At 37.6% G+C, this 27272-nt stretch overlaps 1 protein-coding gene across 1 annotated transcript in view; it reads left to right on the forward strand.

Moving 5' to 3' along the window:
- UTP20 (UTP20 small subunit processome component) overlaps positions 1–27272 on the forward strand; it is a 98412-nt gene that overhangs the window by 68161 nt on the left and 2979 nt on the right. The window contains exons 39-60 of the mRNA XM_032844307.1: positions 857–996; positions 1206–1288; positions 3636–3925; positions 4988–5127; positions 5353–5509; positions 9470–9568; positions 10476–10643; positions 12002–12168; positions 12904–13045; positions 13911–14027; positions 15628–15798; positions 16035–16166; positions 16856–16966; positions 18885–18964; positions 19407–19476; positions 19596–19778; positions 20498–20629; positions 21155–21287; positions 22710–22897; positions 23563–23634; positions 26225–26524; positions 26753–26879. Of these exons, the coding sequence (XP_032700198.1) occupies positions 857–996; positions 1206–1288; positions 3636–3925; positions 4988–5127; positions 5353–5509; positions 9470–9568; positions 10476–10643; positions 12002–12168; positions 12904–13045; positions 13911–14027; positions 15628–15798; positions 16035–16166; positions 16856–16966; positions 18885–18964; positions 19407–19476; positions 19596–19778; positions 20498–20629; positions 21155–21287; positions 22710–22897; positions 23563–23634; positions 26225–26524; positions 26753–26879 (3202 nt within the window). The remainder of the gene's footprint in view (positions 1–856; positions 997–1205; positions 1289–3635; positions 3926–4987; positions 5128–5352; positions 5510–9469; positions 9569–10475; positions 10644–12001; positions 12169–12903; positions 13046–13910; positions 14028–15627; positions 15799–16034; positions 16167–16855; positions 16967–18884; positions 18965–19406; positions 19477–19595; positions 19779–20497; positions 20630–21154; positions 21288–22709; positions 22898–23562; positions 23635–26224; positions 26525–26752; positions 26880–27272) is intronic.

Below are 27272 nucleotides of genomic sequence, written 5' to 3' on the forward strand. Positions count from 1 at the left end.
CTTACCTCTTTCTCTTTAACATGTTCTTGCTTTCCTCTCCCTTCTTGATCTTATGGAATGTAATTTTATCATATGTCTTACTGCCTTTGTCTACCATTTGTCTATCATATGTGTCATTTTGGGGTCTATTTCAATTGGTTGATTTTTCTTCTTGTGAGAGGTATTTTTCTGCTTCTTGGTGTGCCTGTGCAACTTGCCTCTCTGTGTAGCTCTCTCTTCTCTGGTGCTCTGCCCTGTGGACTCTAGCTACCACAGCCTCAACTCTGTCTCCTTACATTAGGGAGACCACTGAGCCTTTTTGAGTTTCTCCTCTTGTGCTGCGACACTGTGAATTAGGGCAATTACAGGACACGCTTCATTTGTTACCTTTCTGTCAGGGAAGACTGAACTGTGTTGTTTGATGTCCAGAGTCTAAAAACTGCTATTTCATATATTTTTGTCTACTTTTCTAGTTTAAGATAGGAGGGTAAGTCCAGTCCTTGTTCTCTATAATGGCAAGAAAGGGATGTCTCCAGTGCAGTGTACTGTTGAAAGTTGAGCTGTGCATTAAAGTTAACTTTAGTGTTTGTCAACTTTTACACATGAATTTACTTCATTTACTGTTTGTAGACTTGAACCCATCAGAGAGGTCTGAGTGGGAAAAAGCCCAAAGTGTATTAATATCCTTTAAAGTACAGTGTCATTCCTTTAATTGATAGTGCCTTTTCTTAGAGCTAGGGAGAAAATGGAGTATACTTTGGGCATTCCTTCCTTATAATTACTGATCACCTACTGTCTAATCTTTAATGTACGAAATTAGCTCTGTATTTTGTTGGCAAATGTTATGCTATGTTAATGATCTTGATTTGTTTTACAGCATGAAAATATAACCATTGCTGCCTCAGAAGTTATTGGAGCTATTTGCAGACATCTTTCTTGGTCAGCATATATATATTACTTGAAACATTTCATTCATGTTTTACAGACAGGACAGATCAATCAGAAGTTGGGTGTCAGGTATGTATGGTCAAATTCTTATTTTTGTTTTGTTTTTAAAATATCAGCATTGTATTATTTCTTGAAGTGGTCTTGCTAATCTCAGTTTACTTATAGCTTGTATTAATGAGGTTATGCTCATGTTTGTAGGTCTTCAAATGTTTCCTTTTAATCATCAAATGATGTTGTGAATCAAACAAACATTTCTGTGTACCTTCTTTTTTTAACAGTTTGCTAGTAATAGTGTTAGAAGCATTCCACTTTGATCACAAAACTCTTGAAGAACAAGTAAGAAAAATCCAGAATGATGAAAGTAAGTTTTTAAAATTTCCATACTAAATTTTCGTTCTATTCTTGGATAACTGATGATGATGAATTAAAGTTGGCAAAATTCAGCTTACCACCTTTTTCTACAGTGACCAGTGAATGAGTCAGGAGGAACTTAAAGCAGATGGTTTGAGTATTTGTGTAAAAACTTATTTAAGAATAGAGAAGGCCAGTCTAAATTGTATGATTAAAAAAATGAGCTGTAGATTATTTATATAGAAACCCAGTTTTACCACCTGCATTATGGAAAGAACATTAAGCAACAGATCCAAAGAAAGTATAAGATAAGAATTTAAATTAGAGTAATAATTAATGAAATATAAAGTAGATACAATAAGAAAAGTTCATCAAAGCTAAAAATAGATATTTGCAAAGATTATAAATTGGCAAAGCTCTGTCAAAATTGGTTAGTGAAACGTGAAAATAGAAGGCATAATAAACAACATTGGGAATTTTAAAAGGTCATAGTTAAATGAAAAAGGTAAAATAATGTTATGATCTTTGTACTTATAAATTTGAATACTTGCATGAGACATACAAATTCTTAGAAAAATAAAATACAGGGGCACCTGGGTGGCTCAGTCATTAAGCATCTGCCTGCAGTTCAGGTCATGATTCCAGAGTCCTGGGATCAAGCCCTGCATTGGGCTCCTTGCTCAGTGGGAAAGCCTGCTTCTACCTCTCCCACTCCCCCTGCTTGTTTTACCTCTCTCATTGTCTCTCTCTCATTCTGTCAAATAAATAAATAATCTTAAAAACAAAAATACAAAGTCTGGCTTTAGAAGAAATAGAAAATCTGGATACATCTCTAACCACTAAAGAAATTGACTCTGTAGTTAATTAAAAACCATCTTCTAATGAAAATACCATGTTCACACTGTTTTATAGGGAGGTTCTACAAATATTTAAGGATTCGATAATTTCAACCTATGCCTGCCATTTTAGATGATTGATCGAGGAAGCCTCCACTAACTTATGAAGTTGGTAGAGTTGGTTAATGGAATTTAACATATTAGCATCCAAAAAACATGTGGTCATCTAAAGAGACACAAGGGAAATAGTTGATTAAATTCAGCATCTATTCATGATATCAGATGAGGACTAATTAGAAATTTCTTTAACCTGTTAAAAGAAAAGAATGAACACTTAAACGGACCAGTGGGCTAATTGTTTTTGCTAAAGACATTGAAATATTCTGGCCCTCAGTTTGCACTACTCCAGCATTCCTTCCTATTCAGAATTTTCTAATTCTGTGATTCATAGTAAAATCACTTGTAGAGTCACACTAATTAATAACAAAGACTGGCTTGAATTTGTAGGCACTATGTGTGTTTTAAACCACTAATGTACTAAAGCCCCTTAACAGTTTTTCTTCAGGCAGTGGAATCTACATTTTGTAATTTTGCATAAACAGAAACATTAAAAATTAAAATACTTTATTTGCTTAACTATCTCTTTTCTTCTTAGATATGTTTGGAATATTTATTGAGCACCCACTATGACCTGGGCCTTTAAAGACATTGTCTTATTTGTTCTTATAAAAATCTTACAAGAATCTTAGTTGGTAGTTACCCCATTATTTTTTATATGAAAAATTACAGTTCAGAAGTGTAAAGGAATATGGTAAGTATAAAGCTGTATGGCCAGTAAACAAAGACTAATAGCTGCTATTTGTGAAAGTTAGTGAAGTGTCAGAAACATATTTTGGGTGCATTGTTGAGTTTATCTCATTTAACTGTCAGAGTAGTCTTATAAGGTAGATGACATCTCCATCTTATTGATAAAGAATCCAAAGCCTACTCTGGTCACATGGCTTGTTAGCAGAGCCAAGCCTGGACTTGCTTCGCAGCACTGTACTGCCTAATATTCTTTAATAAACTGAACCCTATAGTAAGGGACATTTCTGCATGAGAACTCTTGGCTGCCATTATGATTTTCATGCTCATGAGTATAGGTTTTTGTTTTTGGAAACCCCCAACCACAGTACTTTGGAAGTTTTGTTTTGTTTTGTTTTTGGTTTTTTTTTTGTTAAGAACCGCCCCCCCCCCCACCCCGCCGCTGGCCTAGCCTCCTAGCATATTCCCAAAGTACCCTGCACTTGCTCTCCCACCCTCATAATTGTGAGTTTACTTGTCTCTATTCGTCATTGGGCTCCAAACTGTAAGACACCAAAAAACCATAACCCTCTCATTTAGTGCTCTTTCCTCAGCACTTATCTTGCCTACCCATAGTGATGATTCGTTTGTATTAGATGTTGGTGGGAAAGACTATGTGACAAATTGTGTTGTTTCCTTACTTGATTTAAGGTGACTTTTGTTGTTTACTAAACATAGATGCAATAGAAGTGATCGAGTTGCCAGAGCATGAAACCATGGAATTAGAGCAAATGGATGAGGAAGAGAAGGAAAACAAATGTAAGAGTTTGTCAGACGACAACAAAGAATTGCAAAATCCTGATCCACCTGATTGTGAAGAGACATCAGCTAAAGAACCTGAGTTTATCTCGGGGTCCATCTCTTTCCTTCCTCGGAATAAGGAAGAATTGGAGAGAACAATTAAAAATATCCAAGGAACCATAACCGGGGATATCCTACCCAGGCTACATAAATGCCTGGCATCTACGGTAATCATTCTGTTTGGGACGCAGGATGTCTGAGTGAACCCCAGGTGTTTGTGGGGCCCTGTCAGGCTGAGGCTCCTAAACTGTAATTGATTGACTTCAGCTTTGGGATTTTTCTTTTACCTCAGCATTTCACAACTTAGCTCCCTTGATTTGTCTCATCATCTTTAGGTTCATCTCCTGCTGCAGCTAAGCAGCGATGTTTCTTTGTTATGGTTTTCATATGGTAGACATAAGCTTTCTGTCTCCAAAGCAGTTAATTAGAGGACTCTCATTTCCAAAAAAAAAAGGTTTTTAAAAATTGGAATATGTTTCCCTTTACAACATCTTGGCCACTTTTCTGCTGTTCAAAATTCATCTTCTTCCTGGTTAACAGGGATAACATTTAGCTGTGGATTCTCAATAAGTCAGAGCCTTTCCTTCTCAGTATAAAACATGGATTGGCAAACTGCGGTCCACGGGCTAGATCTGGCCTGCAGCCTGTTGTAGATGAAGTTTTATTGCAACACAGTTACACTCATTGTTTTACATAGTGTCTAATTCAGCTTTTGTGTTACCGCAGCAGAATTGAGTAGCTTCAGCAGAGACCATAAAGCCAAAAACGCTTACTTATTAGACCCTCTACAGAAGTTTGCCAGCCCCTGGTATAAAATATTAAATAGATTACTTTGTATATTTGTAAATATAACTTCTTATTTGAGGCACTGTATTTCTTATATACCAACAGTGTCACTCAAAGTCTGGAAAATACCAATTGATACAGATTTCTTATGATTTTTATATATTTCATAGCAGTCTTAATCTACATCAGTGAAAATATGGCTTTATTTTTTTTCTGGTTACTCCTTTGGAAAAAATTTTCTTATTCCTACTAGTTTTATAAATTTTAGATGGTTATTCTCAAATTGCATAATTTAATTTGTTTTTTAAGACAGTAGTTGTGGAAATGTAATATAATGGAATAAGATGTATCAAAAGAGCTTACTTTTCAAATGCAAGGTTGCATGTTTGCAGGTCCCTGATCCACTTATTTCTATTTTAGTTTAACCTAAATTTTTCTTACAGACTAAAAGGGAAGAAGAACACAAGCTCATAAAATCCAAGGTTGTGAATGATGAGGAAGTAGTTCGAGTTCCTTTAGCTTTTGCCATGGTTAAACTAATGCAGTCCCTTCCACAGGAAGTTATGGAAGCTAATCTGCCAAGGTATATTGTGTGACATTTTAGAAAAGTTCAATGAAACTCAAAAATTGGTTCTTTCTTCCTGACTCTTGAATCTCTTTGTGAGGAAGAGGAGAAGTACTGTCACAATTTGCTGTGATTTCAGATTTTAATTGGGAAATTTGGGTACCGAATAAGAGACAAAAGGATGGTTATATTTTTATTTGCTTCTGTATTTTTACTAGTCCTTTTCAACTTTTCATTTTCTAGTATTTTGTTGAAAGTGTGTACCCTCCTCAAGAACAGAGCACAGGAAATCAGAGACATTGCACGCAGCACTCTAGCAAAAATCATAGAAGATCTGGGTGTGCACTACCTACAATATATTTTAAAAGAATTACAGACTACCCTTGTCCGTGGATATCAGGTAAATTGTATTATGTGCCTTATATTCATTCAGGTTGGACTGAAATTCAAATATTTACAATTTGAACACGATAAGTGGTAGTGCTTTGGGTCTGTCTTCAGTAAAGTTGATCCACTGTGGTAGCAATCAAGAATATTCACAAGTTTCTAATTTGAAAAATCTATTTTTTAAGAAAACTATATTTGATTTTTATAGACACTTCTAGGCCTGGGTTATATAACCTTTTTTTCCCAAATCATTTGATATACCAAGTTTTGTATTTTTTGAGTTCTTAAAAATACTTTTGTTGAATCCATGTCAAATGTATTAACAAAAATGTAAATAATAAAGAACATATACCAAAAAATAATAATAATAATAAATTAAAAATTAATAAAAATAAAGAACATATACATTTGTTTCAGAGTTGAACCATATAAGTAATAAAAGTAATAGGATCTCTAGGTGGAATACAAAGCTCTTTGAGTAGTGACATGGCTGGTTAGCTACTCCCAAGTGTGGATCTTGGATAAGCACCATCACCAACACCTGGGAGCTTGTTAGAAATGCACAATTTAGGGGCGCCTGGGTGGCTCAGTGGGTTAAAGCCTGTGCCTTCAGCTCAGGTCATGATCCCAGGGTCCTGGGATGGAGCCCCGTATCAGGTTCTCTGCTTAGCAGGGAGACTGCTTCTTTTTCTCTCTCTCTCTGCCTGCCTCTCTGCCTACATGTGATCTCTTTCTGTCAAATAAATAAATAAAATCTTTTAAAAAAATGCACAATTTAGAGCCCTACACCTGATCTAACTATCTGCATTTCAGTAAGATCCCTGAGTGATCTCAAGTTTGAGAAATACTGTAGCTTGTTCTTTTCAAGTACCCAGTCAAGACTCCTGGTAGTTAGCTTTACTTCTGTACCTGAATTTGCTCAAAGATAAGATTCCTGTTCTATAGGTTTTAAACCTAACACACTAAAAATATCAGTCTCTCTTTATACAATTTTTTGATGGTCGCTCTAGGAATTACCATATACATACATACTTTTAATATTCTACTTAGAATCAGTATTTTATGACTTCAAGTGGAATATAAAAATCTTACCACCATATGGATCCCTTTACTCTTTTTTTATTTTATAGTCGTTTGTCTGTTATCTATATATTGAAAACTTCATCAAGCAGTGGTTGAGTTATTTCTTATAATTGTCAAGCATATTTTAAAGAGCTCAAGAGGAAAAAAAATAGTCTATTGGTTTGCCCAGATATTTATCATTTCTACTACTCTTCTTTCATTTCTGAATTTCCAGGTTTCTTTCTGGTAATCGTTTCCTTTCAAGTCTAAAGAACTTCTGTCTTCAGTCTTGTAGGGCAGGTATGATGGCAGCAGGTACTCTTAGTTTTCTGTCATCTTTAAAAATGTTGTATCACTTCCTTCTGGCCTTTCTGATGAATAATCCTATTATTCAAATCATTGTCCCCCTCTAAGTAATGCATCGTTTTCTCCTCTGACTGCTTTTAAAGACTTTATCTTTGCCTTTATTTTCCAATACTTTGATTATGATATGTCTGAGTTTACCCTATTTGAGATTTACTGAGCTTCTTAACCAAATTTGGGACGTTTTGAGCCATTATTTCTCCATAAACTCTTTTCTGCGCTGTACTCTGTCCTCTCCTGAAACTGCAATGAAATGAATATTAGACTTTCTATTTTTGTCCCATTGGTTCTTGAGGCCCTGTTCATGTTTTTTATTTTTTCAGTTCTTCCTGGATTTTTGGTATAAATTTTTATTGATCTGTCTTCAAGTTCACTCACTCCTTCCTTTTTCATCTCCATCCTGCTGCTGGGTCATCCAGTGAATTTCTTATTTTGGTTGTTGGGTTTTTAGTTCTAAAATTTACATTTAATTCTTTATATTTTCAGTTCTTTGCTAGCACTTTAGTTTTCCGTTCATTTCAGTCCTCTGGGTAGAAAGCTAGGGCTTTATTGCTCCCACTCTGCCATGGGGCCAAGCGGTGGTGAAACAGAGAAAGAAGAGCAGCTAGAGTTGGCCTGCTCTCAGCATGCACTTCCACTGAGGCAGAGGAAGGTCCCCTCCCTCAGAGTTGTGTCTCCTGCCAATTGCCATTTCTAGTCCATTGCCACCACCACCACTGTAGGATTATAGGGCACTGGGGTGTGGAAGAACGGAAAAAAGAAAGGAAAAAACAAACAAATAGGGATTTCTGTCCTCTCTTAGAGCATTCTGTGTTCCTGCTCGTACTCATCAAGCCATGGGGCTTCTCCTGGAGTTCCCTGCGTCCTGGCATCCACTTCATGTTAGCCGAGGGATACTTTTTTTTTTTTTTTTTTTTTTTTATTTGACAGAGATCACAAGTAGGCAGAGAGGCAGGCAGAGAGAGAGAGGGAAGCAGGCTTCCTGCTGAGCAGAGAACCTGATGAGGGGCTCGATTCCAGGACCCTGAGATCATGACCTGAGCTGAAGGCAGAGGCTTAACCCACTGAGCCACCCAGGCACCTCTAGCGGAGGGATACTGAACAGAAAACAGTGATAAATGCCCTGCAAGTTTGGTGGTGCTTGTGTTCTGGTGTTCTTCCCCGTATATTCTCCATGGAATATAGCTATTCCATGCCCCTTTTCCAGCTGTTACAGCTGCTTTCCGTGGGAGAGACAGAGTAGTGTGTGCTTTCTCCATTTTCCCTGGAGTCCGAGCCCCAGTCAGTACTCATTTTTATTCTTTTCATTCAGCCAGCATTTATTTCGTGGCTGCTTTATGTGACATGCTGTGTTAGGCCTGAGCATAGAAGGATAAATACAATATATCTCTGTCTTTTGGATTTATTCACATTTGAATGGAGCACCTGAGATACTTAAATGAGTAGCCCTTTTTTCTCTAACCACCTGTTTTTTAAGTCCATTCCATGATTTGTTAAAATCACTAAAATAGGGATGGGAGAACAACTAGTTTGAGTTTTAATGTTAATTGGGTAGACACTGTCAAAAGTGTATTCTTCAAATGTCGTTCTCCATCCCCCACAAAAGGACTTTTAAGTATAAAGCTCTCAGCAAACATTTTAAGTATATAAAAGTACATGAAGATCTCCAGTAGATATATATGAAATTATGCCTTTAGAATCCAATCACGGGGTACCTGGCTATCTCAGTTAGTATAGCATGCAACTCTTGATCTTAGGGTTGAGTTTGAGCCCCACGTTGGGTGTAGAGATTACTTAAAAAATAAAATCAAATCTGTCTATTGATAACCAATTATGTACTGACAACCAATTATGTTTCCTTAGCCTTTGATCATTATCTGACATTCACTGTGATTATTTTATAGCATTAGAAGCAGCATAAAGAATGCAAAAAGCTTGAGAGGCAACATAACATAGTGATACAGAGCAGAGGCTTTGGCACCGGTCTATACAGTTTCAAATCCTGACTCTCCTCCCCATGCAACCTGTGGCAAGTTACTTGATCTCTCTGTGCCTCAGCTTCCCTCTCTGAAAAGTGATGGTAATATAGCAACTACACCATAGATATAGTAAATGAGGATTAAAGGATTTAATACATCTATGCTGTGTTAATACAGCAGTATTAATAGCCAACAGTAAGCTCTTAGGAATGAATGTTAGCTATGGTTACTGTTAAGGGCAAAAATCTGTTTCCTTCAGAACAGCTTTGGATTGCACTCAACATTGGCAAGCTCCTTAATTCACAAGTTGGTTTTTAAAGTGCAAGGCTTTTGTGCCTTTCTTTATAAATCAGTGGCCTGGTTTAGTCACAGTAGTAGAGCCCAAGCACCGTAATGTTCAAAATGATCATTTGGTTAAAGTCTCTTACATGGTGATACTTGTCAAAGCTTCTCCCTACAGTAATGACAGATACTACTCTAAGTGCTGTCTGTAGTACATCTTAGATCTTACTTTTTTCCTTGTGTGGTATGCTTCACCATTCATATTCTTACTGTGCATTTCATTTTAGGTCCATGTGCTGACTTTCACTGTTTACATGTTGCTTCAAGGCCTCACCAACAAGCTACAAGTTGGGGATTTGGACTCTTGTTTAGATATAATGATTGAGGTAAGATTTAGAAAAAGGAAGTTCCACTGTTTTTTTTTTTAACTGGGCAAAGGACACAAAATCAGTTCACAAATTAAGAAATAATTATGGCCTGCAGAAATGAAAATAATGTACTGTTTTATCTCTTAGATTAGCAGAGATTTTAAAAGCTGATCAAATGCTGTGAGATGGGCACTCTGCCATTGCTAGTAGATCATGAGTTTTGGTATAACCTTTCTGGAAAGAATACTAATGTTGTGTGTCAAGAGCTTTAGAATAAGCAAAAATTTCAACTACTTCCAAGAATCTGTTTTAAAGGAATAGTCAGAGATATATTTAGTCTGGGGTTTATATAAAAGTATAAAGCTTTACCTATAATAATGAAAAATAGAATAACAACCAATAATAATGAAAAATTAATAACAATCAATTTTTAAAATTGGATGATGTGATAATTGGGGGGATTAAAAAGAAACTAAATTTGCCACACAGCCTTTGTTCATTCATTAAAAGAAATGTAGATACTTAAAAACATTTTGAATTAAACGTATCAGTCTTGATAATTAAGTTGCAAATATCATATGAGTTTTTTAAGGAGAAATTACTCTTTGGTAAACTCAAAGAAGAATATCAAAGAATATCAAAGAAGTGCCTGTCTATATAGTTTATAATTACATATGTAAATCTATATAGTATTCTTCTTTTGTTTCCCCTTAGAAATAACCCTTCAGGTGTCTCTGTATTTGCTTGTCTTTCAGTAATTGGTCCCTGAACTACCTTGAAAAAGTGAAATCTAATAGGAATTCCTACCATCTAATTTCAGTCCTGTCCAACTTGCTTTTCCCTGATCTAGATGTATCAGAGACTGCTTATGCTGACGTATCTTGCTGATTGCATTTAATTGCCATTTGGCTTTTTTCTCTCAAAGATTTTTAACCATGAGTTGTTTGGTGCCATTGCTGAAGAGAAGGAAGTGAAACAGATCCTCTCCAAAGTCATGGAGGCACGAAGAAGCAAGAGTTATGATTCTTACGAAATCCTGGGCACGTTTGTAGGGAAAGATCAGGTTACAAAACTTATTCTTCCATTAAAAGAGGTAAGGACTTGAATGTAATACAGGAGATCTCCACGTTACATATCATGAGTTCTTGGAGCCACGCAGGATAAACCTTAATGCTGGCTCTGACCACCGGGATTTCCGTTAGTGCTAAGGGCACCTGTACCATATAGCCACTAGCTGGCAGCCCTAGTTGGGCATTCTAAACCAAGAACCAGACTCCTAGATGTAAACCATGCAATGCAGAAGCAAAAAAATTGAAATGCAGGTGAATTTTATAGCTGGGTTAAGTCAGCAGCTAAGAACATAGCTTTTGTAGAGTCAGACGGCTAAGAGGGAGGAAAGTGGCATTTGTTGAACAGGTATTATGTTCCGAGCATTGTTTCATTATCACTTCTAATCCGCACAACCACTCTGAGATCAACAGTACTTCTTTCATCTAACAGATAAGAAAATGCAGGTTCAGAAAGGTAGAAAAGTTGTGGTGAAGGAGGAAAATAAGGATTTAGCTGTAGATCTTTCTGTTCCAAAGCTCACATTCTCTGCACTGTTTTCATTCTGCCTCCTATTGGTCAGGGACTGTAGTTTGCTTACCTTCGTAATGTTCTCTGTGCCTACCACAGGGGTGAGCATTCAGTAAATGTTAATATTCCCTTTTTTTTTTTTTACAATATTATGTACTAAAACCAGCACTATTTAATGACATGAATTAACCATAATTCCAAATGTTTTGGTGTTAGATGAACTCTGTAATTGTTTCTACAATGCATTAATCTTATCTAAACCTAAGAATGTTAGATATGTCTTAAGGATGAAAAAGAGTCAACAGAATACATAGTTTTCCATGTATATTATCAAGTCCCTCCAAGGTAATTAAAGTTATTAATACCATGTCCTGTGCAAGGGAATAGCTATTAAATGCTGAGGTATGTGTTGGGGTTGATGGTCCTGGATTCCCATTAAGTTTCTCTGATTTGGCCCAATGACTAATATCAAACCCTGAGGCTTGGCCATCACAGCACTTTATTAGTGTGGCTTTAGATGAGTAGTGACTGCATTTTGTAAATGTTGTGTGTGTGTGTGTGTGCTTGCCTATAACACACTTGGAGGATTGACATCTTCCAAGTGTCACTTCATATCTCCAGCCCTGTGCCCTAAGGTCCCACCAAGAAAAAGCACAAGATATCCAGAGGCACACTTGCTGCTGACAGTGGTTGTCTCTGGGATTGAGGTTATGTGTAAATAATACTTTGTATGTTCTGTTTGAAATTCTATTAAGAATGTTTCTTTTTTAATTAGAAGAAAACCAAACATATATTAAAAAGTAAATACATATTTTAAAAACTACCATCATAACAAATAAAAATGCAATTCTTGATATTTATGTTTGCCTCTAGATCTTACAAAATACTACGAGTTTAAAACTGGCCCGGAAAGTTCATGAAACCTTGCGCCGAATCACAGCAGGATTAATTGTAAATCAGGAGATGACGGCAGAATCCATTCTATTGCTCAGTTATGGTTTGGTCAGTGAAAATCTCCCCTTGTTAACAGAAAAAGAAAAGTAAGTTTGAAATAAAAACAAAAACAAAAAAACTGTCCTTTAGGTGCTTGCTTCTGATAAGCCATTCAGTTCTTACTAAGTGGATTAATTTAATAATGTACCTTAGCAGTGTGTGTGTGTGTGAGTGTGTATGTATGTATATATATATATATATATAGTTTGCCCGAGTTATAAAATGGTACTACTTTGTGGTGTTTGGGTTAACATCCTTCCAAGTGATAAATTTCACCTCAAGATTAGTTTTCCAGTAAAGGAATGACTTAGCTGTGACAGCAGCCAGGTATTTTGGCACTTCTCTGAGACCGTTTTTGTTTTATTTACTGAGTCAAAGTTAGGATAGATTTTAAATATATACTGATTATATATTTATATATATATAAATATATACTGGTTAAACAGATTTTTAGATCTCAAAAGGTTTTAAAATACCTTCCTTTGGATTTTACTTCTGGGTTCTAAAAGAAACTCCTTGTCATATGTTTCAAAATTCAAATGGCATGTCCCCTTACTATTCATCTTAACTGTGTGTTTGTCGATCTGGTATCTCTTTGTAAGGTTCTACAGCCTTGATGAACAATCTAAGAATCTTTCTGTTTCTCATGGCTAAAGGAGAGAAAATGCCCACAGTGAACATCACATTACTTAGTGCTGGGCTCCAGTCACCAGGCAGGGCCACTGTAACTGCTTGGAATGCAACATACAGTGTTCTCCCTGTTTCTCCTTTGTGATTGACAGAAATCCAGAAGCTCCTGCACTAGATCCACGTCTCCCACCCGAGAGCTGTCTTCTGCTCCCCCCAACTCCAGTTCGAGGTGGGCAGAAAGCTGTTGTGAGCAGGAAAACCAACATGCACATATTTATTGAATCCGGGCTTCGGGTAAGAATTAAAGTGCAATTTGCTACCCACAGTGAGTATGCTAAATTTCCAGTACTGCTCATTTCCACTGTAAATGCCTTACCATAAGTAAACTATGAGTTTTTTAAAAGGTGAATTGGCCCATTTACCCTTTTCTCTCTTCCAGTGCTTATTTTGATGATATAACTGTCTCAGAATTAATGATTCTGACCTAACATTTATTATGGGTTTGCTATTGTTTTGTATAGGCAGCTCTAAATTTATTTTGAATTTTTTTTTTAAAGCTGTGAGCTTCTAAAAACAAAAATTTGATCATTTTTTTCCTTTTAAAAGCCTTCGTTGGCTCCCAGTTTTCCTAAGAGCCCAGTCCTCCTTCTGCGCTATGAGGGCCTAGCCTCCTGTTGTACCACTGCAACACATCCCAACCCCCCTGGCTTCTGTTCTGTAGTCCCCACACTCTTCCCACTCCAGGACCTCACCTCCTGCTCCTCCCTTTGCCGGGGTCCTCACAGAAGTCTCAAAGCACACCGCATTTACAGTTAATTAATTATTTGCTAGTCTGCCTTCCTGACTGAGATCCATTATGCAGGGACCATGTTCATCTTGATTACTGCTGTGTCCTGTGTGCGGAGCCAGCACCTGAATCAAAGTAAATGCTGAGTAATCACTTGGTAAATGAACTTAGTGTCTCAGCTCCACCCTGAGCTCCCACTTTCCTCACTTATAAGAGAATCTCCCAGGCTCTTTCCCATTCCTTCAGAATTTCTGTCACATTAGACAGAAGCATCTTAATATTTCATGCTTGTCTCTCAAAATCATTTCACCTTTACTTAACTCAGTTGGTCTTGTGAGCAACTGGTGTGAAATACCGTTTTAAATCTTTTAGCTGCTACATCTGAGTCTGAAGACTTCCAAGATCAAGTCTTCAAGTGAACCTATTCTGGAAATGTTGGATCCTTTTGTCTCTCTCCTCATAGACTGCCTGGTTTCTATGGATGTGAAGGTGAGTTCCGTTCCTTCACAAGAGCCGTGTCATACAAAATATCCAGAACTTCAAGGCCTGTTCTTTACAAGATGATTGAGTTTTTAAGTGGATTTATGATATTATCAACTCCCTCTGTTCCCTGAATTACATTGATTTTCAGTGTAACAATCCCATGTATTTGGATAGCCGTTAACAGTTTTACAAGCCCTGGAACATCCATTACTTATTTCATGACAGTGTCATGAGGGTGAGTAGTATGGTCCCATGTCAGCTGTAATCATCTTTATCATCCTTGATACTACTGCCCCCCACTGGTATGAATCCTCATAATGACCCATGAGGTACATATTATTAATGCTTCTGTTTTATCAAAGAGAAAACTAGGCCTTGGGCTAAGTGACTTGGCCCGGATCACAGATCTCGTATATGAGCCTCAGTCTGTCAGACTCCAGAACCTACACTTCTCCCATTTCCCGATTTCCTCTCTTACAGTGAAGGTGCCAGGAGGTTAAGTAATATATCTGTAGTCAAATAGCTAATAAACTGGGAGAGCTTGGGATATGAGCCCTGGCCTTTCCAACTCCCAAGGCCTTTCCTTTGTCTTCATTTAATTCAGTCCAAAAAGACCATTACAGCAACCAGACAGCATGGGTCTGTTAGGTAGAGCTGAACTAGGTGATGTCAGCAATCTCTAAGGTTTATCCCAGAGGTTCAGGGGTTCTCATGTAATTGCTTGGCTCCAGCATATGTTTTTCATATCTTTTGTACAGAACTTAACTATATTAAAGTCTATAATGTATTGTTCCCATGCTTAGTTTCTGAGCCAGCTGTCTGTTCCTTAAATAGAGGGATGGTGTGGGGTGCCTGTCTCAGTTGGTTGAGCATTCAACTCTTGATCCAAAGGTTGTGAGTTCAAGCCCCACATTGGGCATGGAGTCTACTTAGTAAAATTAAAAATTTAAAAAAGGATAAAAAGGGGCACCTGGGTGGCTCAGTGGGTTAAGCCTCTACTTTCGGCTCAGGTCATGATCTCAGGGTCCTGGGATCGAGCCCCACATGGGGCTCTCTGCTCAGCAGGGAGCCTGCTTCCTCCTCTTCCTCTGCCTGCCTCTCTGCCTACTTGTGATCTCTCTCTCTCTGTCAAATAAATAAAATCTTAAAAAAAAAAAAAAAGGATGAAAACAGAGGGGCATTGTTCTCTTTATCTTTGTATTTCTAATATTTAGAATGCCTTATATACATAAGCTTAGAATGGATTAAAGTACAAGTCTAGAAAATAGAAGTCATTTATAATGTATTTTTCCACACACAAAACAAAGGTGCTAAAATTGGCCAGCCCATCCAGTCATTTACTCGTACAGGTTAAGAATACACTGACCACTTTTTCTTATTTGCTTGGGATATATCTTTACTTGCCATGGAGAAGCAGTAAGTTCTACCACAGAGAAAAGGAAACCTCCCTCTCTTCTCAGGCTTTTGGTACAGTTCTTCCAGACTGAGCTGGACAGAGTATTTTACTCTTTCAACTTGATCACTTTTAGAGCCTACATAGCCTTGGGTGCTGGGTTATTGAATTTGGTCACTACACAGGTTGATTGGTATTATTTTTGTTTTTCAGGTGATCACAGGTGCTTTACAATGCCTGATCTGGGTCTTGAGGTTCCCTCTGCCTTCCATAGAAACAAAAGCAGAACAGCTGACCAAACACCTTTTCCTTTTGCTGAAGGACTATGCAAAACTTGGAGCTGCTAGGGGCCAGAACTTCCACCTGGTGGTAAATTGTTTCAAGGTGAGGTGTTTTCAATTGTACTTAAAATAACCAGGACCAGAATTAACATCAAAATTATAGTTTTCCCCATTGCCCTTTGTGGTCTTGGTCAGAATTTTTTCCAGATTAGTTTACTAAGGCCACAGGGTTGGTATCCTGTGTAAAAAAGCACTGATGTTGTGTTAAATCCATACCATTTCAATGAATCTTCATTTGTAAGATGTCCTAGTTATTAACCTCACTATTGTAATTTGCAGTGTGTGACCATACTTGTGAAGAAAGTAAAATCTTACCAGATAACTGAAAAGCAGCTTCAAGTTCTATTAGCATATGCTGAGGAAGACATTTATGATACTTCAAGACAGGCCACTGCATTTGGTCTTCTGAAGGTACGGTGTCACCAGCATGTTGGATTTTATACTTTATGAGTCTTAGGTTAGATACTTAGAATAATGTGGAACATAGTGTTTTGACTAGCTATAGATTTCCAAAATTAATTTGTAAACATTGTTATGATTTTGGTGGATTAATTGTAAGTTAATATATCTACTTATTAAGACGTTTGAACATAAACTCCCTATCAACACTTCCAGAGACTTCTATAAAGATATAGGAAAATATAGGTTAAAAAATACCATGCTTGTGGGGCGCCTGGGTGGCTCAGTTGGTTGAACATTTGCCTTCGGCTCAGGTCATTGTCCTGGGGTCCTGGGATCAAGCCCTGTATTGGGTTCCCTGCTCAGTGGGGAGCCTGCTTCTCCCTCTGCCTCTTGTTTGCCACTCCCCCTGCTTGTGCTCTCTCACTCTGTCAAATAAGTGAATAAAATCTTAAAAAACAAAATACCATGCTTGTATTCATTGTATTAGACATTGGAGTTTTTTCCTTTATTTTTTAATGTTGTAAAATATATATAAAACTTAAAATTCACCATTTTAAACATTTTTAAGTGTGTTCTTTAGCTTTTGGCGATTACCGTCATTATTTTTGAGGTTGCCTATGACTGCTTTAACATCGGGTCAGCTTACACCCATCTGCAGTAGAAGATGAAATGAGATGTCTTTTCCTTTTGTATCTTAGGCCATTTTATCAAGAAAGTTGTTGGTCCCGGAAATTGATGATGTCGTGCGGAAAGTATCCAAGTTGGCAATTTCCGCTCAAAGTGAACCTGTCAGAGTCCAGTGCAGACAGGTTTGTCGAGACACCTTATTCCCATGGGAAGGGTCGGGTCCTGTCTTTTCAGTTTAGTTTTTAGAGACATGTCAACACTGGCTGAATTCTGTAGATTATTTTGTGTCACATGGTTGTTACTTTATTCTAAGACTCAGGAACCCATTTACTTATCAAGTATGAGGAGCAACTCTGCTTTGTCCTAAGGGCATTTTCAGTTAACAAAGAGCATTTGAGTTATAGCCCATCACAAGTGGAATGTTTCAAATAGGTGAAGACGTTTTCCTTCTGCAGCATAGTAGCCTGCACCAAAGGTTTCCATCCCTTGGTTCAGTCAATTAATTGTGTGTATCACTGTGTGCCAGGTGCTGCTGGAAAAGCAGTCAACAAAATTTTTACAGTCTCTATCAATGAAATTTTTACAGTAGACATCCACAAAGCAAAAATTCCACAGTTCTTTAATTACAGACCATCCTAAGTACCGGGAGGGGGAAAGCACTGTTATATTTCATCTTTTACAAGACACACCATTATTTATACACCTCAAAGAAAGAAAAAATCTATGACACAGTGTAAGATGCCATCAATTTCAAGACATAGCCCGATTTCAGAGATGTTAAAATAAGAAAAACTGTGCCTCTTAGAATTGAGAAAATATGGAGGAGCATATGATCAGGTTGAGGACTACCCTAGTGTTAGAATCAGGGCTTTCCTGAGAATTGGCCTGTAAGCCAAAATGTGAAGGAAGAATAAGTCTTAGCTTTCTAGGTAAAAGGGGATAGCCAGTGCCTGCAGAAGGTGAACCTCAAGGTCAGTAAGGGCCTCGCTTTTTGGAGGAGCTAAACAGAAGGAGCCAAGTCAGGCAGGACCTTATGGTCTTGTTGAAGATTTTAGGGCTTTATACTACTAGCAGTAAGCTATTGAAATCAAGGGAGGAGAATGATGTGAGAAGATCTATTTTTATACATTTGTTCATCCATGATTATATGAGTGCATATCACATCCAGGATGTAGAAGGGTCTGAATTGGAAATAAAAACTCGGGGTTGAAGGAATCTGTGGGCTGCTGAGACACATTGGAAAGGGAGGAAGCAGGTCTCTAGAAAAAGTCTCCTTGAGTATTGTTAGGAAGAAGGAGGGCCAGCTGTTATTTATCAAGCTCTAGCTATGTGTCCAGAACTTTACATACATGACTTCCATTTGTAGTTACCCTTCAGAAGAAATAATACCCCCATTTTATGGGGTATTTTGAAAATTATTATGAGGTATTATGAAAAAAAACAGGCCTTAAAAAGTATAATGATGTGCCTTAGCTTTTGCAGTTTATTAATAAAGGAGGCTGACTAGTATAATGGCTTGAAAACAGAGCGTTTGGATGCAAATAGACTAGGATAGCATGGAATTCTGGTATTGTCAGATGAGCAAGTTAACTTGCCTCTCTGTGCTATCGTTGTCCTCAGCATCTGTAAAATGGGGTTACTTATCCCCTACCTTCTAAGGGAGTGATGACAGTTAACTGAGAAACACTTAGTACAATGTTTGGCATATAGAAGAGATTTAATAAATGAAATAGTTACTCTCGTCAGTATTAATATTGTCCTCATTGTCATTCTTATTCATGGGGAAATCCAGGGTTGAACCATAGTCCATACTGAATCCACCACAGCCTGCCACCTATGGAAGAGAGGTGCTTCCTACAAGTGAGCGTAGATTTGGAGCCCAAAACAGCCATGCCAGTGGTAGGCCAGGACTTGAGTCTTAAGCAGGCACGTGGGGAAGGACCTGAGTAAGTCAGGTCAGAGGAGAAAGGAAAGTACATTGTTGACTCTGAAGGCAATTACTCTTATGAAAAGTCTTTGTAACTTACCAGTGTGCCTTAGGAAGCAGGAATCCTGGAGAGACAGGACCCAAATAATCATCTGTGTGACTTCTGTTCCTAGGTTTTTCTGAAATATATTCTTGACTATCCCTTGGGTGACAAATTGAGACCAAACTTGGAATTCGTGCTTGCTCAATTGAAGTAAGTTTAAGCCATAAACTACACAGGGGCAGAGAGTTAGTATCCTCTCTCATTTTAATGTGGCAGCTGTCTTAAAAATGATAAAACCTAAACCTGATGGCACCTTCTCTAAGGGTCTTACCCTGTGCATCATTGACTTGATTATCAAACAATGTGCATGGCTTCCTTGACAGTTCTCTGAAGGTTGCTTTTCAAATTCAGTCTGAGCATTGATTTTCATTAGCATCTACTTAAGGAGAATGCTAAAAAAACCTAACACAATTACATTTAAAGATGTATGGTAGCATAATAGATATATAAAAACATTAAAGTTGGGAAAATGGAGTTTTTTCCACTTTTTAAGAAATAGATGAACACCTTAAAACAATGTTTAAAATTTTTAAAAACAATTATTGGTAAATTTAAAAGATACTAACAAGTCTGTCTAATCTTCTTGCCCTAGTTACGAACATGAGACTGGGAGAGAGTCTGCTTTGGAAATGATCTCCTGTCTCTTTGACACATTCCCTCAGGTACCTTGAATCACAAACTGTGCATGTTCCCCTTGAGCCCTGGGAGCCACAGTCCTCCCATCTGAGCACCTGTGAGAATTCTAGTCTGAGTATGCTCATAACTGCCTGTTTTCTTTTAGGGACTGCTCCATGAGAACTGTGGAATGTTCTTTATTCCTCTTTGTCTAATGATGGTGAATGATGACTCTGCCATGTGCAAAAAGATGGCATCCATGACAATCAAATCCTTACTTAGTAAAATCAACCTTGAGAAAAAAGATTGGCTTTTTGATATGGTTACCACCTGGTTTGGAACAAAAAAGGTTAGGGTTGCTTTTAGTCATATTTCAATGAAAAGTCTTAGTTTTTGATGTTTTAAGTAAGAATACATATATAGTCGCACTACATGATTGTCGGCCAGTTACACTGCCACGTGAATGTATCATTTATATACTTAACCAGTCCCCATTGATGAATCTTTGTTTTCAGTTTTGCTTATTCAGCTAATGAAACATAATTTTTGTCAATGATTGTATCCCATTGCTGACTCTGCCATCATCATCAGTGGCCTCTGTTTGTGGAATATAAACAATGTATGTCATATCTTAATATTGGCTTTAAGTATTAAAGTCAGAATGGGGAATGGGGGTACTGTATGAAATTTATTTCCTTTTTTTAATTAAAATTTTTTTATTACTGAAGTATAATTGACATACATGTTATATTAGTTTCAAGTATACAACATAATGATTTCACAGTTCTTTACATTATTTGATACTTAACCATGATTTTTTTTTTTTAACTTAAATGGGGGGAAGGTATTAATAGGTAATGATGAGTTCCATTTTTTTTTTAATGTTATTCTTGGGTATGAAGAATTCTCCATACTTTTCATGTTAGCCACCAAAGATCCATATTCTGTTGACTTCTGGCATCATAAAGAGATATTGAGGATAAAGTCATGCCCACCTTCATTTTATGATTTTGGAAATGGCCCCCCAAGTTGTGTTAACATTGTCTTCTGGTGGTTTATTTTTGGTAGAGGTTAAATAGACAACTGGCTGCCCTCATCTGTGGCCTGTTTGTGGAAAGTGAAGGAGTCTCTTTTGAGAGAAGACTTGGAACTGTTCTTCCTGTGATCGAAAAGGAAATTGATCCTGAAAACTTTAAAGATGTAAGTAATTTGCCAAAGAATAAAACTTGTGCTAATTTTTATAGTTTTACTTAAGGTGGCTTAGCTAATAGATTAAATATTATTTGTGTTCAAAAAATGTTATTAATGAAAGCAAGAATGTAGTGTAGTTGGGGGGGAAAAGAAGAATTGTGTAGTTGAATCTTTTTTTTTTTAATGAGGTTTAAAGTAAGTTATCTTCTGTAGTATATGAAGAGTGAAATTTCTCCTGCATGGTTGATTTCACCAGCCCACCACCAACCACTCTACACTTAGCAACATATGGAGACATTTTTTGGTTGGTCACAACTGGAGGGTGGAGGCTGCTGCTAACATCTAGTGGGCAGAGGCCAGGAATGCTGCGGATCATTCCACAGAGCACAGGGCAGCTCCCATAACAGAGAATCTTCTGACCCAAAATGTCAGTCGATGTTGAGAAACCCTGGTACAGATTTACATGCTGGAGTAAAAACATCCATTAGAAACTTTGAAATTATCTTACTTGATTTACATTCATCCTGTTTTTAGATCATGGAAGAGACTGAAGAAAAAGCGGCAGATCGCCTTCTGTTTAGTTTTCTTACATTGATTAGTAAACTCATCAAGGAATGTAATATCATTCAGTTTACCAAGCCCTCTGAGACGCTGAATAAAATCTGGAGTAAGTGTTTCCTTTTTATTGAAAGTTAAAAACAAACACATTAGTTGTAATAGAAATATTGAAAACGGATTTGGGAAATTAGAATATGAACACTCAGAAAGTATATAATGTCAGGGAAAAGGTCCATGAGAAAAAGATTTAAAAGGCCCTTTCAAATTGATTACAGTGAAAACGTTTCTTTCTAAGAAAAGTAATACATTTTTTTTTAATAATTTATTTATTTATTTGACAGAGAGAAATCACAAGTAGGCAGAGAGGCAGGCAGAGAGAGGAGGGAAGCAGGCTCCCCACTGAGCCACCCAGGCGCCCCAAGAAAAGTAATACATATTTATGACTTAACTAGTAATACATTTCATTATCTTATTTGTACCTAAATAAGAATATTATTATACCATAACACACTTAGTAGCTGGTTTTTTAAAATAGCTATAAATAATCCACCATGCAAATGTGCCATGATTTAGTAAACCATTTAACTTCTCTGGGACATTTATTATATATCACTCTCTAAATGAAAAATAAGATCCTAGAATTTTTTTGTTTAACATACTCAATTTTGATTAGTCTATAGGAAATAGACATTGGAATGAAAGCTTTAAGTACAGTTGCAAAGTTACTATATGGCCCACTCTGGTATGACTTCACTGAGGCATGGCCAGATTGTTACAAAATAGAATACACAGAGAACAAAAGTAAAACCCTGTTAATGAAATAAAGCAGCATAGACTAAAACTCAGATATGACATGGTTCATCCAGAATTTTAATCCTGTTCCCTAAAACCCACAAGGCTTTTCAGATTGGGCATGTCACTCAGGAGTATAAGCTTTAGGGCCAAATCAAGTTGGGGCCCAGGCCTGGTTTTGCCTGTTACAGTTGGCACATCAGCTAGCTCATCTGAAAGCTTTCCTCATCTTTAAAATGCAACTGACAGTTCTGATGTCTCATAACTGTTGTGAGGTCTAAACAAGATAATTTATCTAACACACTTAGTCCTGTGCCTGGCACACATAAAGCCTCAAGAAATCAATGATAAGTTTCCACTGATTTTAAGAATTATTAGAAACAAATGTGTGCCTATATGCATTATTTATGTTACTTAATTTAGAAATTATAAATGTTACAGCCACCTTCTCTCCTTTGAACCTGAAACTAATTCTAATAGAACAGGTCTGTTTCTGGGCTTACTCGTACCTCTTTTGTCATTCACCATGTTAGGAGTTGGTTTTCTAGTTGTTTCCAGTGTTTCACCACCTCACTTACCCCTAGCTTCTTGAAAGCTTCTGGGAAGCAGTGACTATTTTGTCCTTCTTTGGTTCCTAAATCCAAGCACATTATAGATAATGAATGCCTACACTAATCACATTTACCACCAAAGAGTCAGGAAAGTTGAAACATCTGAAAATGCATTTTGGTTCCCTTAGGTTATGTGCACTGTCACCTGAGACATCCACATAGCTGGGTGTGGCTCACTGCAGCCCAGATTTTTGGATTACTCTTTGCCTCTTGCCAACCAGAGGAACTTATTAGAAGACATAAGGCCAAAAAAACTAAAAAGAAACTCTCAGTACCTGTAGCAATAAGGTTCTTAACAAATGACCTTGAACAAAAGGTAAAGTTTCCCTAAAATCTTTTTCTTTCTTTGTGATGTACATGAGATGTTCATTCTGCTTCATGTAACTGTCTTGGGGTTGGTCCTTGGAAGAAACTCTTTTTAACAGCTGACTTGTTGCACATGTTATTCTATAGGAGTAGTGGGAACTAGAGAGTTCAAGGCCAAAGTTTTCCAAAATAATTTATAGACTATCCATCTAGTCAGACTTCTGCTTAATCGATCCTGCATCCTAAATGAGTTGAAGTTCATGAAAATATTAGCTAGAAACCATGTTGTATCCATCTCTGATTTCCTAGGGCCTAAAACGATGCATGACTCATAGTGGGAACTCTATAAATACTAAATAAGTAGAAGATGGAAGGGAAGGAAAGAAGGGAAAAAATACTGGAATGTCGTCAAGTTTTCTACTAATAATCTGAGGGATTGTGTCACCCCAGAGCTTGAAAGTATCCCATTTTTTTTGAGCTGAAGTCCTTGGGGCAGGTAGAAGGAGACAATGACACAATTTCTCATCATGGACCTTTCCTCTCCAGACTTGTACAAGTCATTCAGAGCAAAATCAAGCATCTCAGTTGCCTTATTATGGGTAGTAACTTGGAGTTTTTAAAAACAATGAAAAGTATCCTGCATTGTGTCTGCCAATGTCCATTTTCTTTTCGCAGATGAAAAGTATCTCCCTAGCCTCTTGCCATCAGTTGCATTCCAAATTCTTAGATCAGTCTCTAGGAGAGCAGGTAAGTATTGTCATCATTCTGGTTTAATATAAGGGATCTAATCTACTAAGTCTAGGAATAGGCTTACATTTCGTATTTGTGTTTGTTTTCCTATTTTTTTTTAAGACTTTATTTATCCATTTGGCAGACAGAGATCGCAAGTAGGCAGAGAGAGAGGAGGAAGAAGGCTCCCCACGGAGCAAAGAGCCCGATGCAGGGCTTGATCCCAGGACCCTGGGATCATGACCCGAGCTGAAGGCAGAGGCTTTAACCCACTGAGCCACCCAGGCGCCCCTTGTTTTCCTATTTTAATGCTTGGGATATTAGATGAAATAAAGACATAACACTGAAATATATGTTGAATTATCACATAAATCTAATCAGTTCTGGGATCCATGTTGGGGGTATTCTTGGCTTAATTTAAAATTCCCAATAAAGGTGATACAGTGGGAAGCTATTAATCTTTTTGTGTTCAGTTTTAAGAACTATTCCACATTGTGACCAAAGCTTTGAAGGGCATTAGTTGGTTGACTGAGTTGATTGATTGTTCCTGTAATAAACTATATTTCTTTCCCTTAACCCTGGAAGCTAAAAAGAAAGTAATAATGGTCATGATACAGTGTGGTCTGAGAATAGTCTATCCCTAACAGAAGGCAGATAAGTCACTAAAAAGTTTTAGGGGTTTTCATATGATAAAATGTCACCATAAGTAAAATGTAAATAGGGAAGCATTTATAAATATGCAGCAGATATAAATAACTTTTGAATAGGGTCTACTGTTACCTTTATTTTTTTTTAAAGATTTGTTCCCTTTATTTTTAATCTCCTTTGATAAAGCCATTGGGTTGGTAGATGATGAGATGATGTAGCTGTGGTATCTGGTTATGAGCAAGGCAAGGCATTTGATCATGACTCTTGTCGTTACGGACAAGATGGAACAGCAGTGTAGATAAAAAGTGACGGGACAGTGGAAACCGAACGCTGTATCCAAAGAGCGATCTCAAGTAGCATGCCATAAACCCTGATACTTCTATCACTTTTTCATGAAAATATAGCATGCTTCATTATATGGCAGGACCAGAGAAAGAATGGAAAGCTGTTTGGTGGATAGCAAAGTGAGACCGGAGAAATCCTGCCAGGGTAGTAGCAGGTGGGGTGTCATAGAATACCAGTCTTTTTTTTTTTTTTTTTTTTTTAAGATTTTATTTATTTATATTTGAAAGAGAGAGAATGAGAGAGCAAGCATGAGAAGGGGGAGGGGCAGAGGGGCAAACAGACTCCTTGCTGAGCAGGAGCCTGCTGTGGGACTTGATCCCAGGACTCCAGGATCATGACCTAAGCTGAAGGCAGTTGCTTAACCAACTGAGCCACCCAGGCACCCCATACAATACCCATCTTTTTTTTTTTTTTAAAGATTTTATTTATTTATTTAACAGAGATCACAAGCAGACAGAGAAGTAGGCGGGGGGGTGGGGGAGCATGCTCCCCACCAAGCAGAGAGAGCCCGAGGTGGAGCTCGATCCCAGGACCCCAGGATCACGACCTGAGCCAAAGGCAGAGGCTTCAACCCAGTGAGCCACCCAGGCACCCCTACAATACCTGTCTTAACAGAGGTTGACAGATACAACCATAGAAACTTGGGACAGGGATTTACTAGTACTGACCCAGGATGAAAGAAATTGTAGAATTTAGTTCACCGTAATCTTAGGGTGAAATGGCTGCCACAAGGGGAAAAGGCCTCCAAAACTAGGACTGTCTTCAGGAAGGCCAATGTTCCAGAAAAAGGAAGTAATAATCTTGGTATGAATTCTTGATGGCCAGGCTAGCTGGCCTTGGACAGTGTGTGGGGTTCTGAGTCCTTCATTTAGGGGAAACTTTTGACAAACAGCACCTCTAATAGAGCATCCAGGAAGATAAAGGAACCGAAAACCAACTTGGCTTCCTCCTTCACATAGTTAGTATGAAATATCTGTTATCAGAGATTTCATGGAGTTCAATTAGGGACTCAATATATGGGTTCATTACAGTAAGTCTAAAATTTAGGTCCCTGGGCTGTTTAACTGGATCAGATGGGATTTGAGGAGAAAGAGCTCAGGGCCTAAGAACGTAGGCTTGAATTCTAAAGACCTTTAAATCCTGGCTGACCACTTTCTTTGTCTTTAGGGGAGTCATTTAATAATTCTGAGCTGTGGTTTTCTCTCCTGATAATAGTACCTAGTAGTGATATTTTGGAGTTGAATTAGAATGCTGTGTATAAAGTCATTGCTCAATAAATGGAAACTCTTATATCTATGAAGATATTTAATGGAGGAGGGATGAAAGCGCTCTTAAAAATGTAAATGGATAGTCTGGAATGAAATCGTTTCCTTAGTATCCTTTGTGACCTTAACGGTAGAACTAGGCCAAGTAGATGAGTTACATGAAAATGGGTTTGGATACAGTATAAGGTAGACCTGAAGATTATCAAAATCTGGAACAATCATCAGTTTAATAGTACAATACCCACTTACATTTTTTTCCCTTATTGTAGAATACCTATCTTTTACTAAGCTGTATTTAGTTCAAAATCAAAGTCCCAATTCCTCCCTTTATCTCTTCCCCCCCCTTTAAGGTTGTTAAGAATTTGTTATTTGTAGCCAAAGTCTTACATTTACTGGAACCTGAATCTGAAGATAAGCAAGGTGAGATAAAAGAAGACATGGAAGAACAAGAAACTTTAGGAGAGGGTATGGCCACAGGGGAAGTAAAACAATACAAGTCCTGTGCAGATGAGAAGATGGACTCTGACAAAGAAGAGAACGAGGAGGCAAAGGAAGAACACAGCAAGCCAGCCACACTGCTGTGGTTGATCCAGAAGTTAGCCCGGATCGCAAAACTGGAGGCTGCCTACTCACCGAGAAACCCCTTAAAGGTGCGATGAATGTACAGAATAACTGAAAGTAGTCATTTAAAAAAAAAATACATTAAAAAAAGCATTTTAGTGACATTAGTAATTCTCCCAAGTCTCTAGGAAATTTTTAACCCAAAACTGCATCAATAATATCTGCCCCAAAAGAGACCTTGTTCTCTACGTTAACTGTTTGTAGGGCTACAGTAAGACAAACACTTCAAATGAACAACGAATGATCTCTACTTTCAGAGAACGTGCATCTTTAAGTTTCTCGGAGCTGTAGCAATGGATCTCGGAGTAGACAAGGTGAAGCCGTATCTCCCAGTGATCATAGCCCCTCTGTTCCGAGAACTGAACAGCACATACTCGGACCAGGGTAACTGCAGCCTGTCTTTGAATACTTGCACCTCAGGAATCTTCACTTCTTCCCTGAATGCTTCCTTCTTCCTCCCTCTTTGCCAGAGTTTAGGAAAACGTGATAGGAATCAAAACAATTAGTAGCAAACAAGGAAGGCATATTTGACTGCTTTCTATGTGCTTTCTTGTGTTGTGAATGTTTCTCTCCTAAAAGAGGTTTTATACCTAAGCATAGGTTAAATATTCAAAGAAATCTATAACTTGAGGTGGTTCTAAACCTCATGCTGCTGTGGACAATAATGAATAATAAACTGTATATTCTCTTATTGTGAATTATAAAGCCAAAGTTGAAATATTTTTTTAAAGATTTTGAGAGAGCACAAGCAGGAAGGAGGGGCAGAGGGAGAAGCAG

Source organism: Lontra canadensis, unplaced genomic scaffold (genome assembly GCF_010015895.1).
Source record: "Lontra canadensis isolate GAN:19392208 unplaced genomic scaffold, GSC_riverotter_1.0 scaffold150, whole genome shotgun sequence".
NCBI lineage: Eukaryota > Metazoa > Chordata > Mammalia > Carnivora > Mustelidae > Lontra > Lontra canadensis.